At 46.9% G+C, this 17,042-nt stretch overlaps 1 protein-coding gene across 3 annotated transcripts in view; it reads right to left on the reverse strand.

Annotated features, from left to right (window-relative positions):
• Positions 1–3,961: 3,961 nt before the first annotated feature.
• The window catches only part of UNC5B (unc-5 netrin receptor B), a 135,966-nt gene continuing 122,885 nt past the window's right edge, over positions 3,962–17,042 (reverse strand). For all 3 annotated transcript variants that reach the window (XM_072628279.1, XM_072628280.1, XM_072628278.1), the window contains 6 exons: positions 16,272–16,440; positions 15,743–15,976; positions 13,675–13,824; positions 12,033–12,197; positions 11,195–11,376; positions 3,962–9,657 (listed from right to left, as the gene is read on the reverse strand). In XM_072628279.1, the coding sequence (XP_072484380.1) occupies positions 9,492–9,657; positions 11,195–11,376; positions 12,033–12,197; positions 13,675–13,824; positions 15,743–15,976; positions 16,272–16,440 (1,066 nt within the window). In that variant the 3' untranslated portion in view covers positions 3,962–9,491. The remainder of the gene's footprint in view (positions 9,658–11,194; positions 11,377–12,032; positions 12,198–13,674; positions 13,825–15,742; positions 15,977–16,271; positions 16,441–17,042) is intronic.

Consider the following 17,042-nt stretch of genomic DNA (forward strand, 5'->3'; position numbering starts at 1 on the left):
ATTTTTAAAATCATCAAGCCTAAAATTTGCATCTTTCCAACTTCTTACTCATTTTTTCTACTTCTGTCTGATGGGCTAAAGAGAACATGTCAAATCCCTCTCACACACAAGACTTTCAAATGCTTGAACATAGCCTTTGTGGGTCCCCTCTCCCCCACCCTAGCCTTTTTCACTCCAGTCTAAACAGACCCAGGTCCTTTCATGGATCCTCGTATTCTGGTCTGATGAGTCTATACTAATAACAGTGTTGTTGTTCAGTTGTGTCCAATTCTTGGTGATCCCATGGACAAGTCCATGGGGTTTTGTTGCCAAAGATGCTAGAGTGGTTGGCCATCTCCTTCTCCAGCTCATTTTACAGATGAGGAAACTGATGCAAACAGCATTAAAGGACTAGCCCAGGTTCACACAGCTAGTAAGTGTCTGAGGCCAGATTTGAACTCACAAAGATGGGTCTTCCTGACTCCAGGCCCAATTCTCTATCCACTGCACCACCTGGCTGTCCTTGGCACATAGTAGGTATTTAATAAATGCCTGTTGGATTGGAGATGACAGTTTTCTATCCATGCCACCATTAATCACAGCTGGCATTTCTATAACACTTCTTTCTTTTGATCTCCATAACAACCAGGTGAGATAAGTACTATCTTTACCCCCATTTTACTGATAGAGAAACTAAGGTTAAGAGGGTAAGTGACTTGCCCAGGCAACACATAACTAGTAAGTGTGTAAAGCAGAATTAGAATTCAGGTCTCCCTGACTAAATTTTACAGCACTGTATCTATTTGGAGGGCAGTTAGGTGCAGTAGATAAAGAGTTCAAGTCCTGGAGGCAAATCTAGCCACAGACGTTTACCTGGACAAGTCACATAACCCTGTTTGCTTCAGTTTTCTAATCTGTAAAACAACCTGGAGAAGGAAATGGCAAACCACTCCAGTATCTTTGCCAAGAAAACCCCAAAATGGGGTCATAAAGAGTCAGATACAACAGAAATGATCCAACAGCAACAAAAATATCTATTACGAAATAATTAGGCCTTGAATTTATCCATTCTCCAACCCATCAACATAGATAGAGATGGTACAGTAGATAGAGCACTGGGCCTGGGGTTAGGAAGAAATGAATTTCTATTTGGCTCCCAGGCTCTTACTAGCTATGTGATTCTGGTGGCAAGGTTTGACTCAGTCTCCTCAACTATAAAATGGGGATAATAATAGCACCTCCCTCACAGGGCTGCTATGAGGATCAAGTGAGACTATTTGCGAACTACTTAGCACAATGCATTACAGTACATAGTAGGTGCTCTGTAAATGCTTATTCTCCCTCTCTCCCCATACTTCACCAATGACTGTATTTATCTGTATGACTTAGTTCCTTCTTTACAGTAATGCGGTCCCAAAGGCATTTCATGGGGGCAGGAGGACTCTGGGGTGCGAGAGTCAAGCTATGCCACCAGTTTCATCAGGCAATGGAATTGGCTCTCAGGGAACTGGTGAGGCCCCAAGCAGGGAGCCCGCAATGAGGCGAGGGAGGTCTGGGCATGTGTGATCTTCTCCCTGATGCAACGAGAAGAAAGATGCACCTTCTATGAATGTAATGGAAAATGATTGCACCATAAAAGAGACTGGAGATGAAGAAGTTCAGAAAGCTTGGGGAGACGTATAAACTGACGCATAAAACCATAAAAACACCCCCCCCCCATGATAGCTACAGTCATATGCAGAAAACAAATCAAGAAATCAATAACTGTCCTCAAAGGCTTCGGAGAACTGGGGGGGAAATGTGCCTCCTGACATTCCACAAGGGTCCCAGATGGCCAATGTGCTGGTTTGCTTTGCTTAATTTTACTCTTATCTCCCTACCAAGAAAGAGAATGCTTTCCATTGACATGTTTCATTGTCAGTCTATGAGCAGAGGTGGAAATAATATGGGGCCCAAGGAAGGGCATCTCCCTCTACTCCTAGACTCACACCAGTGTTTCCCTTCTAGGCAGAAAGGTCCCTCTCCAGACCTTTTTATCACCCAAGATGGCTACCTTTGTTTATTTCTTGACCAATGGGATGGAGGCCATGCATGACTCCTTGCCCCATCCCTAGTGGTCAGGCCATGTAAGCACCTGAGTTGACCTCACTGGGGCCTTCTCATCCTTTCTACCTACTCCCATCCAAACATGACCACCATCATAAACAATATGGCTGCCATCACTGCCACCATCATGAAGGGCATCACCAGTTTCCAGTGTCCCACCAATAATACCAGCAGCCTTTACCTAAATACTACCAGATCCCACCAAGAACACCAACAGCTGAGCAGAATGAGGTAACACCACTTCCAGCAGCAGGAATATGTCCAAGAACATGGGGATAAAACTGAGTGACTTGGCCACCATCACCATCACCAACACAGCCACTGCTGCCAAACAGAAAAGGAGACCATATGAAGTGCCAGTCACCTCCTCACCCAGACAAGGCTTTGCTTATTGAGGCATCCCTGATGTGTTTAACCCAACTTCTCTGGCGGTCCTCTCCCTTCCCCCACTTTCTTCCCCCAACCTCACCTCAGGCCTATTTAGTTTTGGACACTTCTTGCTGTGCAAGGGGTTTAAAAATAAACGTTGTACTGAACTCAGCACTATTGACTGAAAGGGATCTTAGGGGTCCTCATTTATAGAGAGGAGGCCCCTACAGTTACTCACATAATTTTCCTATAACCATACTTGCCTTTAGCTGTGGTTGGGTGGCAGTGTCATGATCTTGTGGTGTGATCCAAAAACCTTTTGAATGAGAAGTCTTTTGGCTGTAGCAGGGAGGAGGAGAGAGATCCCAGGGACCATAGCTGTGGGGAGAGTGGGAGGGTTGGGGGGGCCCCTGAGGCCTCAGCCCCTGCAGTTTTCCTGATTTTCAGGACATACCCAGCCTGGGAAAGTGCCAGTTCGGTCATCTAGGCCCCAGTATAGCATGTTTAGTCTTCTCCCTGCTCTGGCCCCAAGCCAGGTACCTTATAAACACCCAACCCTGGGCACTCTCTGCTCCAGCCCTGAACACTTGTTCTTGGGGAGTGGCTTCTCCCTTGGAGCTGGAGGGAATCCCCTTGAAGACATCTCTGGCAGGGGACACCTGGCTTCTTCCCCAAGCATCTCCCAGGATGAGGGCTTCCCTGAGGCCACTCCCCACCACCTGGAATGTTGCCTGGACATCTGGCCCTTTCTTCCTGTCAGGCATCCTCTTCCTTCCCAGCTTATAACAAACTCATCTTTGCCAAAACGAACCCCAGCTGACTCCAGTCTCCTTGGCACACCATGGGTTCATTTCGCCCTTTGGTTGCCCATTCTGTCTCTCACTGCCCCACAAAAGCTCCTTACCTTTGCTCATACCCACCCCTTATCTTCCCACCAGTCACAGTGGGGGAAAGAAGGCTAGACTTGGGAAACCTGGATTCAAATTTAGACTCTGAGATTAACTCATTGGCGTTGGGAGGAACTTCACTTCTCTCTGAGCCTCTGTTTATCTACCTGTAAAATGGGTACAATAATCCTTGAATTGTATACCTTGTGGTATGTATGGTATGGTGTGGTGTGGTTTGGTGTGGCATTGCTTACCTATGGAAACCTGAGTTGTTTTTTTCAGGCCACCCTCTTTTAGGGCTTAGCTTCAGCTCTGTGTCTTGGAGGGAACCTTCCCTGATGTAACAGCCCTTGGTGCCCTCCCTCCTCTGACCAGGTCCTATACTCTGGCATTTGAATTAGCATACTGTTCTATCCTAAACCAGAGAACCCTGGAGGGCAGGGGCTGTCTCCTCCTTCGCTTAAGCTCTCACACTGATGGACCCTGAAGAGAGGAAATGTTTGTTGATTAATTTAAAGGCCCCTTTCCCTGCAGGGTCAGGTGGAGAAGGTCAGCTTATGGCAAAAGGCCCAAAGGCTGTTTTCCAATGTGCCAAAACAGAATTGGCAGCAGGATTCACCTGGTTTCAATTTTTTTTATTAGACTAAGAAATATAATTTATTGCATAAAAATTAATTTTGTTACAATAGGAATGCTAGACGTTATTTACAGGTTTGGAGTTTACAGAAGAAACTGCTCCAGGTTCAGGGGCTATCCTTAAAGCCCCTGGCCTCCCTCTCCCACACCCTGCCATTTATAAATAGGAAAAGAGAATGCCCACTGAGCATAGCAATTGGCCCTTTCCCTCTGGAAAGATGCTGTCCCCTCTTCAGCCACTGGAAAGCCCCTCCCCTGTGTGCCTGCCTGCCCCCCAACCTGTCAGGCAGAGCTGCTGGTCCCTCCTGGGGTCTAGAGAGGCCCACTTGTGGATCCTGGAGCCACTGGAAGCCCCCCCATCCCCCTGTGTGCCTGCCCACCAGGGACAGACAGAGCTGCTCGTCCCTCCTGGTGGCCAGAGAGGCCCACTCGTGGACCCTGGAGCCACAGAAGACAGTCCCAAAGAAGACAGAGAGAGATACAGAGAGGGGCAGAGAGATGGAGAACAGAGAGAGGCACACAGAGAGATGGCCATCTCATGGTCCTGAGGGGAAAGGAAAACACACTCCAAACTTGAGATATCCAAACTGAGGACAAGTAAGTGAGCATACATCGTATGTAGTAAATAGAGGACACAGGCACCCAGACACACACAGACACACAGACACACACACACTTATTCACATACCCCTTTAGCTGTTCTCAGAGAGAGTTGGGAGAAACGCTGGGATCCATCCTCTGCCGTGGTCCCTCCCCAGCTCTGCTGGGTCTGGGGGCAATTTCATTATTGATGAGGAGCCCAGTAAACCCTTGATGGAGTCTATTTATAAATGGGGCAGCTGGACCCTTCCTTCCTGAGAGGCCCAATCCAAACTGGTTCTGTGCTCTGAAACTTTCCCACAATTTCTAGGAATCAGGCTGACTCCACTCCCCATTCAGGGCTTGTGTAGATACGTGTCCTGTCAGCCCAAAGCCTCGGTGAGGAGACTGTGGGTCCCCTAGAGCAACAGGTGAGGAAGGGGTGGTCCCTCAAAAGAGCAGAGAGCAAGAGGTCTGGGGTCAGAGAAAAAGGGAATGGAGGTAGAAAAGGAGCCAGGAAATTGAGGCTACTGGAAGCACCAGAAGGAGGTCCTGGGGTCAGCATTTCCCTTGAGAATAACAGAATCATTTAACTTATGAGTTAGAAAGGAGACCCCAGAGATCACATCGAATCCAACATCTCTATTCAATAGATAAGGAAACTGAGGTCCAGATCCCAGGGGGCAGGAGCAGAGCCCGACAGTCCACACCTAGCCCCTCCCCCCATTTTAAAGATAAGGAACCGAGACCCAGAGAGGTGGGGACTTCTCTCAGGGTTGCCCAGATATTGAAGAGCTGGACGTGCCTCTGAACCCCAATTCCTCTGACTACAAATCCAGGGACATGAGTTGCATGAAGCAGGACTAGAATCCAGGTCTTCTTGACTCCAAAGCAGGAGCTCTCTTTATTCCCCTAAGGCAATTCCAGCCAGGTCACTTCATCGATCTGAGATGCACTGTGGGCAAAGCGTTGGATTTGGAAGTCCAAGGACTGCCCCAGGGTCAAAGCATACTGTGCTACCTGTATGATGTTGGGCGGGTCACTTACCCTTCTCATCTATTAAATAAAGGAGAATCTTTTCCTTTAGACACTCACTCCCTGTGATTGTTGTTCAGTTGTTTCTGTCATGTCTGACTCTCTTTGTGACTTCATTTGGAGTTTTCTTGGCAAAGATACTGGAGTGGTTGGCCATTTCCTTCTCCAGTTCATTTTACAGATGAGGAAACTGAGGCAAACAGGGTTCAGCGACTTGCCCAGGGTCACACAGGTGGTAAGTGTGTGAGGTCGGATTTGAATTCATCTTCCTGACTTCAGACCTGGCACTCTATCCACTGTGCCACCTGGCTGCCCCAGTTCCTACAATTGAGCTGCTCCAATGTTCAATTTGTCTTGAAGACAGGCCTCTAGCTAATGGCTGATATTTGATTGCTAAGCCTTTGAAGAGTCTACCCAGAGACTTGGTGATAAAGGTGGAAACTATACTTATTTGTAGCCTACACTGCTTGCCTGACTCCAGAAGAATTCAGGTCCCACAATGGCACTATGCAAGATGGATGCCCACACTATCCCTTTCCCTCACACTCAACTAAATTGTAGGGTACCTCTTTTTCCTTCAGGATAAATACCCTGAGGCCCAAATGGCTCCCACTCCATTTTGCAAAGCTCAGGTTTAGGGTCTTCTAGACCCAAGAGTTCAGCTTTTGCCCCATCCTGGATTAGGGAGAGGCCCCAAAGAAGACGTTCTCATTCTCATTCCCTCCCTCTCCCTCCCCGCTGCCCCACCCAGTGGTGAGAACCACCGTAAAGCGTCCAGTTCACAGCCTCAGACACCCAGTGTGCTCTAGCTTCACGCATTGTAAAAAGAACCACCTCCCAAATGAACAGCATTTTCAAAGGCATAGGGTCTGCCTGGTTTGTTCCAGTGAATTCCCAGCAACCACATGATGGCACATGTTCCTGCAGGTCCCTCGATAATAGCTAGGACTAGCCCTGGGGGAACTGGTACTTAACTTCTGGTCTAGGTTAATGTGTGAGGATATAAATACAAGCCTATAAACAGCAAATATCAAGTGTTTGCCATGGGATGGTGCCAGCCAGGGCAAGACCAGTGCGCCTTCAGGAGCCAGTACTAAGGAACAAGATTCTCTCCTCCTTCCTAGTCCCATGTCTCCCTTTTCCTTTGTCTTCCTTCCTACTTTTTCCACACCCTCCCAGAAATAGAAGATGGGTCATGGGATACATAGCTAGGAGTGCCATGCCAGTTAGAGGAGCCTCCTTTCTCAGCCTGTCCTCCTGGGATGGGTCCTACCTAACTACTGGCTCTTCTGTTAAGGGATATGGGGGAGGGTTTCCCCATTGAACCAGGCTCAGCCCCAAGGAGGTAGATGGAACATATTGTCTCCATTTCCACTACTGTTAAAATAGTCCAGAACTAGTCTTGAGGCTTCCACATTTCCTTACATAATAGCACCTGGAAGAGACCTCTCCAAGTATGGGAGTATAGCCATTGGAGAGGAGTCAACCTTTGGAAATGAGGCCTGGGAAAGGAGGAGCAGCAACTCCTGGGCTGGCAAAACCTGACAATGCCACCTGCGCCTTGGCACTACCCCTCCCTGAAAGCCATCTGCCTCTCCAGAGGAGTATTACTGAATCACAGAATCCAGATCCAAGACTTAGAGTTGGGATGAATCAGAGAAGTCACCTAATCCAAATATCTCCTTGTATAAAGGAAAAAACTGGGGCCCAAAGAGGTCAAGGGAACTTTCCCAAAGTCACATAGGTAGGAAAGCAGAGCTGAACCCAGGCCTGTGGCTGCATACAGGGCACCCTTTCTACTCCACTACATTCTCCTTAGGAGAGGCAGTACCCTCCAGAAAGATGGAGAATTCCTTCTAAGGACATCTGTCTGCCCCCCTCCATCCTTTTTCAGGAAAGGATACTGACTAAGGTCCAGAAATAAGAAGTGATTTCATCATGGCCACACAGTTAGTCATCGGTACAACCAAGACCAGAACCCAGATGATGCCTGATCCGATATTTCTCACTATGCCAGGATGTCCATCAGACTCAGGATCCATACAAAGGACAAAGCTGCATGCCCCATTCTCTGTGGAGGAGGTAGGCCCCGAGTCACAGCTGTTGGCCTGCTCAGCTGGCCTATATGGCCAGTTCTTAGAGATCCCTAGCTACTGACCTCCCAAATCTGGCTCAGCTTATGAGATTCAGCCTACTTTGGCCTCCCCACCATATGCAATACAGCTTGGCTTTACTACTCTTACTTTTGCTCCCACACACCTAAGTCCTGATCTTGAGGGCTCATCCTTCATCAGGAATATAGGGAGGACAAAACAATGAATAAGTGGCCGCCTAGAGTCCCCCACCTGTCATGCATAGCTCATGGTGTACACCTCGATCTCCTTTGCTAAAATGGGAAGTCTGGGCTGTCTTCATTCATAAGTGGTTCTGTCATGGTCCCTTCTAAGTCCCATAACAATTTTAGTTCTTGAGAGATCTCAGGCATCAACATCAGTCAGACCACTGGCAACAGCTCTCCAACCAAAAGATTAACTTTTCCAATGGTGCCTCCTCGGACGCGAGGTTATTATTACCAAGAAGTGAACCCAAGCTTCCAACCAGGACTGGAAGCCCAAGACCAGCCAGGATGGTAGGTTGAGTCCAGTATCCAAAAGTACAGTCCAGAATGCAAAGTCTGTAGCATCTCTCCTTTTACCCTTGCTGAACACTCACAAGATGGACAGGTATACTTCTGGAGTGTATGGGAAATGGGCTCCTTTCAGTTACTGCTCCTTCCAGACTGCAAGGACATATGGGGTCTTTCTAACTTCATAACTCCCATTGGTCTCTACTCAGAGCCAGATTCCCATGCTATCCCTCTCTCGTCCCCTTCCCTTGCTCAGGAGAAACCTCTCTTTCTTTCTCCCCCTAAAACCCCAGAGAGGGGAGACCATTCCTAGGCATCTGGAGATGAGCAAGGCCAGGAGATTTAGCCTTCTTGTCATCACATACCTCTTCTGAATTTAGCCCAAGAGTAATTTCAGAAACAAAAAACCTTCTCAACCCATCTCTTCTAGTCTCCTTCCCTCCCTCCCTCCTTCATATCTGTGCTCTCCATGACTTTTTGTCCATACCCCCAAATTCACACACTCATCCACTCAAGGAAACAGTTTTAAAATCTTTTTTTGTTTGTTTTTAGTTTTCTTTCTTTTTTTTCTTAAAAAGGACTCATCCAAAGATCTGGATAATAAATCATTTTGCGTTTCCTAAGAAACTGGGTTTTTTCCCCTCTTTTTTTCCTTCTTTGTGGCTTTTGTGGTTTTCTTCTTTGACCTTTTAATAGTCACCTATGTAAAGCTCTCTCTTTTTGACAGAAGAAAGCAGTTTGTCTAGATCATATTGGACTTCTTCAAAGCATAAAATGATGTTAAAGGAGGAGGACAGGGCATTGGGAGGAGAGAGAAACCCATTATTAAAAAGAAATGAAAACCCAACCCAGAAGCCTTAGAGAGAGCCCTGGTCTCTGAGGGTGGTGGGAGCTGTTGTGCATATGAGTTTGTGGGGTGGTGGTGGAGGGGTCACCTCCCCCTTTGACTGAGACTGTTGTCATCACAGAGCCCTTGGTCCCAAGCTCTCTGTGGCAGGAGGGTTAGAGCAAGAAGAGACAGTACCTGGGGAGGGGGGATTCTAGGCTCTCTTGTCAATGGAGTGTGTAGGTTTACTAAGGCTGGTTATGGTAAGTGAGAGTGGGAAGAGGAAGAGGAAGAGAATGGGGAGACCCCTGTCTGCAGTTGTGGGGCGAGATGGGAGAGGACATCTCCCCATCCCCAACTCACCCCTTTTTTTCCCCTGTGCTCTCATCCTGTCCTGCCCCCTAAAGTTCCACCCTTCCTGTGTCCATGGGCAGCAGCCAGGGTGGCATCAGCAGTCACCATCTGTGGCCATGACCACCAGCATCTCACTCTTGCCCATTTCTTCCAAGGCACTGGCCAGGGTGTTGAGGTCACCGTCGTCCTGGTGCAGGGACTCCCACAGATCCAGGATCACCCCTGTGGGGCTTGCTTTGGTGGCAAAATAGTTCAGGTACCTAGGATTGATGAAGAGAAGGAGAGAGAGAAGCATTAGGTCCCTGAATGATAAAAAAAAGCAGTGGAGGATGTCATTAGAGTATGGCAGAAAGAAACATGGCCATGGGCTGGAGTTGGGGGCATCTAGGTTCAAATCATGTGACCCATATCTATGATCATCAGCAAGTCACTTCATTTCTGTGACTTGGTTTCCCCACTTATAAAGCAGGGATCATCACAATCTACACCAACAAATGAGATCATGTTCACAAGATACTTTTAAAGAAATATGCTAACATCACAATTATTATTAATACATTATTATATCATGCATATTAATAATTATCATAATATATTATTGACATTAATAACGTCAATTCAGCAACCATTCTGCAAGCATCTATTGAATGACTACTGTGTACAAGATACCATGCTAGGCACCAGAAATACAAAGACAAAACAGTAATAATTTCTACCCTCAAGGAACATCCATATGCCTGGGGAATACATAACATCCACACTGATATATAAGGCCAATATATGTCCAAAGTAATACAAACTAATTTCAAGAAAAGAGAAACTAACAATCGTGGAGATCAAGAAAGAGACTCCTATAAAAGGTGCTACCAGAACTGTGCTTTGGGGGAAGTCAGGGACTCTATAAAGTGAGAGAGTCTATTTTGTACAAAGGTGTGGAGGTAGGAAATGGAATACTGTACATGGAGAAGAGAAAAGAGGCCAGTTTGGAATGAAGGATAGAAAGGCCCATGGGAGCCAGATTGTGGTTATTATTATGAAACTGGGGGAGGGCAGGGCCAGGGTCAAGTTTCCCAGATTTCAGTTTGGGGTCTGAAAACACCATACCTGTGTTTCTTACTTAGAGCATGAGGATGTGTGTGCATGATGTGCGCAGGGGAGGGGGAGGAGAGTGCCTTTTTTGATTTGTGAGGTTAAAATTGGGAGAAGGCAGCTATCATGAAGGTATCAATAAAGCAACAGGGGAAAGAATACAGAATTGAAATTTTGGAGCCTGAAAAGCCTTAGAAATGATTTCTAATCGGACCCCCTAATTTTACAGAGGAGAAAGCCAAAGTTTAGCAAGGGGAGTGACCTGCTCAAGGTCACACAGCTACTATGTGACCTTGGCAGGGCTGGGATTCCAGCTCAGGTCTCCTTAAGCAGTATTCTTTCTACTGTCCTCTGCTGGCCCCTTGATGTATATATCACCATCCACAGAGAAGAGAGATTGCCACTGGGCAAGAAACTGCTCCACGGGACCATAAGCTACCTGAAGATGCAGACTTTATCTTATTCCCCTTTGTATTCACCATAACACAGTGGCCTGCCCAAAGTAGAGGCTCACTACTTGAAGAATGAGCTCATATCCAGCCTGTGTGTGTTGGAAAAGAGGCAAAGATAAGCTAGGCAAGAGGGAGATGGAATTGGGTTAGGGGTACAAGGAACCTAAGAACCTCTTTTGGTGGGGTTGAATATGGCCATGGTTGGGAGCATGTATGTGCGAGGTTCATGGGAGATTAGGAAGCCCTTGGCACTCACCGATCCATAGACAGTTTCTGGGCCAACAGCCTCCAATCATTTCCCCGGGAGTTGGGAGCATCAAGGCTATTGCAGATCTTCTGCCGGATGGACAATGGGATCTTGAAGGCATAGGGGCCCAGCTGGGTGGTCACTGAGCTGCTGGGTGCAGAGCAGAAGTTGTCTAGGGAGCCAGCGGCTGTCTGAAATGATAAAAGCAGGCAGAGGAGGTTAGGAAGGGCCGAGGGTCCTTTCCCAACACAGACGATTCTGAGACTTGCCTTTCTTTCTCTCATACCTTTAATCAATCCATTTATTAAGCTCCTAAAATGTGATAGGCACTATGCTGAGTTCTGGAAGCATAAAAAGAGGCAAAAGATAGTCCCTGCTCTCAAAGCACTTACAATCTAGTGGGGAGGAGCTTACAAAGAAAGCCATGAATGCTATGCCCAACTTGACTGGCTATGATCCCAACAAGACTCTAAGTCCCTTAAGGACTGGGATCAAGTCTTAAAGACTTCCTCTTTATGTTTAATAGACAGTATAGTGCCCTGCATATTGGAAGTTGATTCTTAATGCTGGTGATGATAATATTGAAATTCTCTTTTCTCCTGATTTTCAGTCACCGTAGACCCAAATCTTTACATTTTTGTTAACATTTTGTTGAAACCTCTGCTGTTTATTCAAGGAAAGAAATTATCTAGTTCACTGGGGCCTAGTAGGGCTAGACTTGCCAAAGCTGGCATCATGGATGGTCCTTCCCATGCCTGGCTTCCCAGAGTTTTTGAGCTGGGTAGGCAGCTCTCTCCCAAGAAAGAAGGGTCCCATGGAGGACAGGCACTCCCATTCCCAAGCTCACCTCGGCCAACGTCGTATGCAGCTGGAATATCTGGCCCTCCCCTTCGACTTGCCGCACACAGATCTTGCATGTGAATTCTGTGGAGGCCAGGCTGTATCTTTCCAAGGTGAAAGTACAATGCAAGGCCTTCTGGCTGCCACTCCAGATGTGGTAGAATGGAATTTCCTATGGAGAGGGGGAGCGACATGTATGATCAGATTCGAGAAGCCTCAGAAGACATCTATGACCCTGCTGCTGCCTCCTCTCTGTCAACCCACACTAGGAACAATGACAGAAAAACATGTACCCCATATTACAGCTAGGAGCCCATATCTAGCTCTGGGTTTCTCCATTTGAGGTCCTCAATAGAGAAGGGGTTCTTAACTATTTTGGGGGGCCACAGACCCTGTTGGAAATCTAATGAAGCCTAGCAATCCCTTCTCAGAACCATGTTTTTAAAAAGTTGAAGGAGACGCTATATCTCAGTTAGAGGTTAGTGAAAATAATGAAATAATTTCCCCATCCAAGTTCATAGAGTCTTTTAAATCTATACATGGATCCATTGGGAATTAAGAACCCTAGCACTAGCACAATCTTTTACTGGACTTTTCAAACTTTTCTGAGGTCAAGGTTTTACCAACGCTTCGGCTGCTCCTGACTTTTATCAGGTCCACCTTGGGCACAGGAGAAGCCCATCTATTATCTATCCATCCCTCCAGAAATGAAAGAGGGAAAGGAAATTTTTACTCGCATAAGTTCAAGTTATTCATAGGATTGTCAGAGCTAGAAGGGACCCAAGAGATCATGCGGCCAACCCCTTCTTATCCCAGAAGAGGAAATTGAGATTGAGGAGGTCACTGTCCAAGGCAACACAACTAGAAAATGGCACACAAAAACCACACACACACAAAATAAATACAAGTAATTCAGAACTTAAGTACAAGGCTGTTCTATATCAAGAACTACTTAAAGACTCCATACAATCTATTCCATCTATTTTTCCCATTTCTGCTTCCTTTCCGTCTTACTAGTAGTGCCCAACCATGGTGAGGGAGGCGATGGTCTACATGTGCAGAATGAGACAGAATGGCAGAAGGCAGGCCAGTGTGGGAATTTGACTATGCATGTTTGTTACAAAGGGTTTGTCTTTGTTTCTTTTCCTTTCTTTCTTTCTCTCTCCCTTTCTTTCTTTCTTTCTTTCTTTCTTTCTTTCTTTCTTCCTTTCTTTCTTTTTTTGAGGGGGAAGGCAGGTGAGGAGGAGAGAAAGCAAATACTTATTCACTGAAAAAAGTCAAATTTGTTTTAAAAAAAAAAAAAAAAGAGAAAGGGCTTTGCAAGCCTGTCAGTGCTCTGGAAACCTTGGCTGTTACTGTGATTATTGGGGAGGCATCGCTATGTGGAGAAGTTCAGTATAGCAGTCAAAATTCTGCTAATGATAATTACTACCCTTTTTACCTTTGGTAAGTGACAACCCTTCTGGGCCTCAGTTCTCACATCTGTAAAATGGATGTTTTGGACTATATGGCTTTGGAAATCCCATTCCATCTCTAGGTCATGGCTCTAGGAACTCAGAGCCCAAGGCCCTCTCCACCCTTCACTGGGAAACACCCTTTTCTGTCTGCCACCCTGCACCACCCCCACTGTCCCAGGCCAATCTCCTCACCTGGTACTTGGCCAGCAGTTTGCTTCTCCACAGGGCATGGGGGATATCGTGGATGGAAAGACGAAGGTTGTGATAGCTGTCCTTAAAAAGCAGGGGCTTGGGCTCTTCCAGCAGGTACCCACCTAGGGTCTTCTCCAGCTCTAGCACCTCCTGTGGGGCACCCAATAGGGCAGCTCATGAACTGGGCCATCTCTCCTTAATCTTGACAAGTCCTAGCAAGGGCCAGAGGGGACCAGGAACCAGGACCCAGAATGAACTAACAGAAGCCCAGTCCAGGGAAAGAGGTATATGAGAGAGGAGCTGGGTCAGAGAAGGCAGAAGAGGGAGGCCAGGGTAGCACTAAATACCAGACTCAAGATAAAAGATGAGCCCGTGGTCTCAGGGGACCCAAGGAAAGGACAAAGCTGATTGTGAGCTGGTACGGGGCAAATTTATTGATTTGTGAAGAGAAACAGTAGGGAAATTCTACAGAGACAGACTTATAAGGGAAGGGATTAAAAAAAGAATACAGTTAAAGAATGACCCTAAAGGCGTGAGAATACTATATAGAGACTCCAGATCTCATAACAGTTTCTGAGACCAAGGTCAGTCTAGGTCCACTCTGAGCTGGGTTAGCTAAGATCTCCCACTAACTCAACGGGGTTAGTCAATGTTTGATGCAAACAAAAATGTTCTTTGGGATGTTTTCCCTGCTTGTTCTCCAACCCTGGGCTCTGCTAGACTCTTGATGGTTTCATGGTCATTTCCAGGTTTCTACTTAACCACTCCCTCAGCCTGGAGAGCCTTAGTCTCTCTTTTCTCCCTGCCTCCATTATATCTTTCAAGACCTGAGCCATGTGGGACCAGCATCCTCCCTCACTGTAATTATCCAGTAGCTTTTCCTAAGTTTATCTTGCCTCCCCCACTAGGCTATGAACCCAAAGGTTGGGCTATCCTCTTTCCCCAGCATCTCACACAGGGTTCAGCCCCCGCAAACATGCTAAGTGGTTGGCTAATTGTTAAAAGCATGAGAAACAACAAGGATGTATGCAGTAAGGCAACTTGCAATCCATTCCTCCCAAGGTCTCATGGAGTTCACATCATGGAAACACACTTAGGAGTCAGAAGAGTTATATTAGCTGTGTGGCCATGATCCTGTCACTAACCCTTATGTCCCCATCGATAAAATGGGGATCATACGCTTGTGATACCTATTCCACAGAGTAGCTACTGGGATACGCTAATGTATGTAAAGTAATCCAAAAGGACCAGACAAATGTCTCTCGTTATTAAATCAGCTCTGACTCCTTATGCATATCTCTGGTCATGTCATCCCTCTGCTCAAAAACACTCAATGGTTCCCAACTATCTACCAGGTAAAGTTCATGCTTCTTAGTCTGGTATTCAAGGTTCTACTTTGGGCTAGGCATCACATGCTCAATTTTCCAGGTAAACTGGGCTATTCAGCATCCCCTAGAGCACATACTCTGTATTTCCTGACTCTATGCCCTCACTGTTCCTGGTTAATTTCCATTCCATTTTAAAGACCCAACTACAATTGCATCTCTTCAAAGAAGCCTTTTTGGACCCGAATCCACACTCCACAATTGACCATGACTCTTTCCCTTGAAGGACTTCAAACAGCCCTATATGGAAACCTCTCTAAATGAATGTACTTATCATTCCTAAGCCTGGCTTCTAGTCCAACCAGGACCTTTTTATTGGAGGGTGGGTTGGTAGAAAAAGACTAGAGGAATAACAGAAAAAAGGGATCTTGGATGAGACCACATTATTAGTGATATAAGTATTTTTGCATTCAAGTTAGGATAGGGATGAAAATGAGGTCTCATTTCTAGAGGGCAAGGACTTTCACTTTTGTCACTGCATCCCAAAGCATCTGGCACAGTGCCTGGCACCTAGTAAACATTTAATAAATGGTTTTATTTATTGACATCAGGGAAGGACCAAGATGGCCCTAGGGGAGTTGGAACGTACTATGTAGAATATACAGGGAAAGCTTGGAAGGTATCATGAAATAGGGGTTGGGGAGACATAAAGTATGGCCCCAGACTGGTAAGCCCCAGCCTACCTTGAGTGCATCAGGTGTGTCTTCCAGGCAGTAGACCCTGAGTGTATATTCCAGAGTGGTGCAGAGTGCAGGTGCAAAGATGGCCAACTGAAGCCTTTTGATGGCTGAGCGGGAGTAGGACTCTCCCATGAACACATATGTGCCCAGTTGGTCCAGAAGGATGTGGCAGGACTTGGCTTCCAGCTGGCAGTAGCAAGGGGTGTTCAGGGTCTCCTCATCTAGAGTCACAACCTCCTGCCAGGAGCAGAATGGGAAGAGACCCATGAGGCACAGGTCAGAAGTACAGACTTGTGGGGCCTTAGGCTGGCTCCCTGTTCCTCCTGGGTTCTGGGGCTGAGCACTCCCAGAGTTTCTTGACTGGTGAGCCAAAGAGGAGATGATCCCTCTTTGTGGAGGCCTTAGAGGGGCAGGACAGATAGCATAAGGGAAGCCCTTCACTATCCTTGGCCCCAAGGAAGGGAATGAAGGAGATAGGGCTAGCTCTTGCACTATAAGAACTACTTTGGCCTACTCCCCCCTTTCTCCTTACCTCCCAAATCCCTTGGTGGGACTGTGTCTTCAGCTGGAATATCCAGTCCCCAGAGCTGACTTCAGCGCAGTGAGGGACTGTGAGGATGACTGGGCGGCAGAGGAGCAGCCCTGTGGGCCCACAGGTCACCATGGGGCTCAATACTGTCTGAGTCCCTTCTGAAGGTAAGCTAGAGAAAGGGAGGGGGAGAGAGAGGAAGAAGAGAAAGAGACAAAAATGAAGGTCTCTGCCCCTCCTGGGCTCCAGATAGTCTTCTTCCAGTCAGGAATGGAAGGAGAAAGGACCTTGACTAGGCAAGGGTCTCAGCATGAAGTTGTAACTTCAGGAGCTGTTCCTGACTCTGCTACCATCTTAGGGGACCTTCATCCCCTGGAGCCTCAGAATGTCCTCCGGTCAAATGGGGGAGAATAACCACCCTCTCATCACAGTGTGAAGACTATGGGATAGAAATTCAGCATTGCCTGAGATACCCTTTATCACTAGAAAAGAGACAGATGCTGGCTGACCTGTCCTGGGACCCTAGGCAATGAAACCTGCCTGGGAGACCATAGGTGCAGCCTACTCGGAGAGAACTGGGGGGACTTTACGTGGTTACTACTGATGAGGAGGAGGGTGACTGTTCTCTAGTGCCACTAAACCCCTTCCAAACTGATTGTTCTAAGGGAGTGGGGGTTGGACAGAAGTCAATTCCAGAATCAAAGGACTTGAGGTCAGATATTATCTCTGTTGCTTATGATCAGGTAACATGGAACAAACCACTTGACCTCCATA

Source organism: Notamacropus eugenii, chromosome 1 (assembly GCF_028372415.1).
Source record: "Notamacropus eugenii isolate mMacEug1 chromosome 1, mMacEug1.pri_v2, whole genome shotgun sequence".
Lineage (NCBI taxonomy): Eukaryota > Metazoa > Chordata > Mammalia > Diprotodontia > Macropodidae > Notamacropus > Notamacropus eugenii.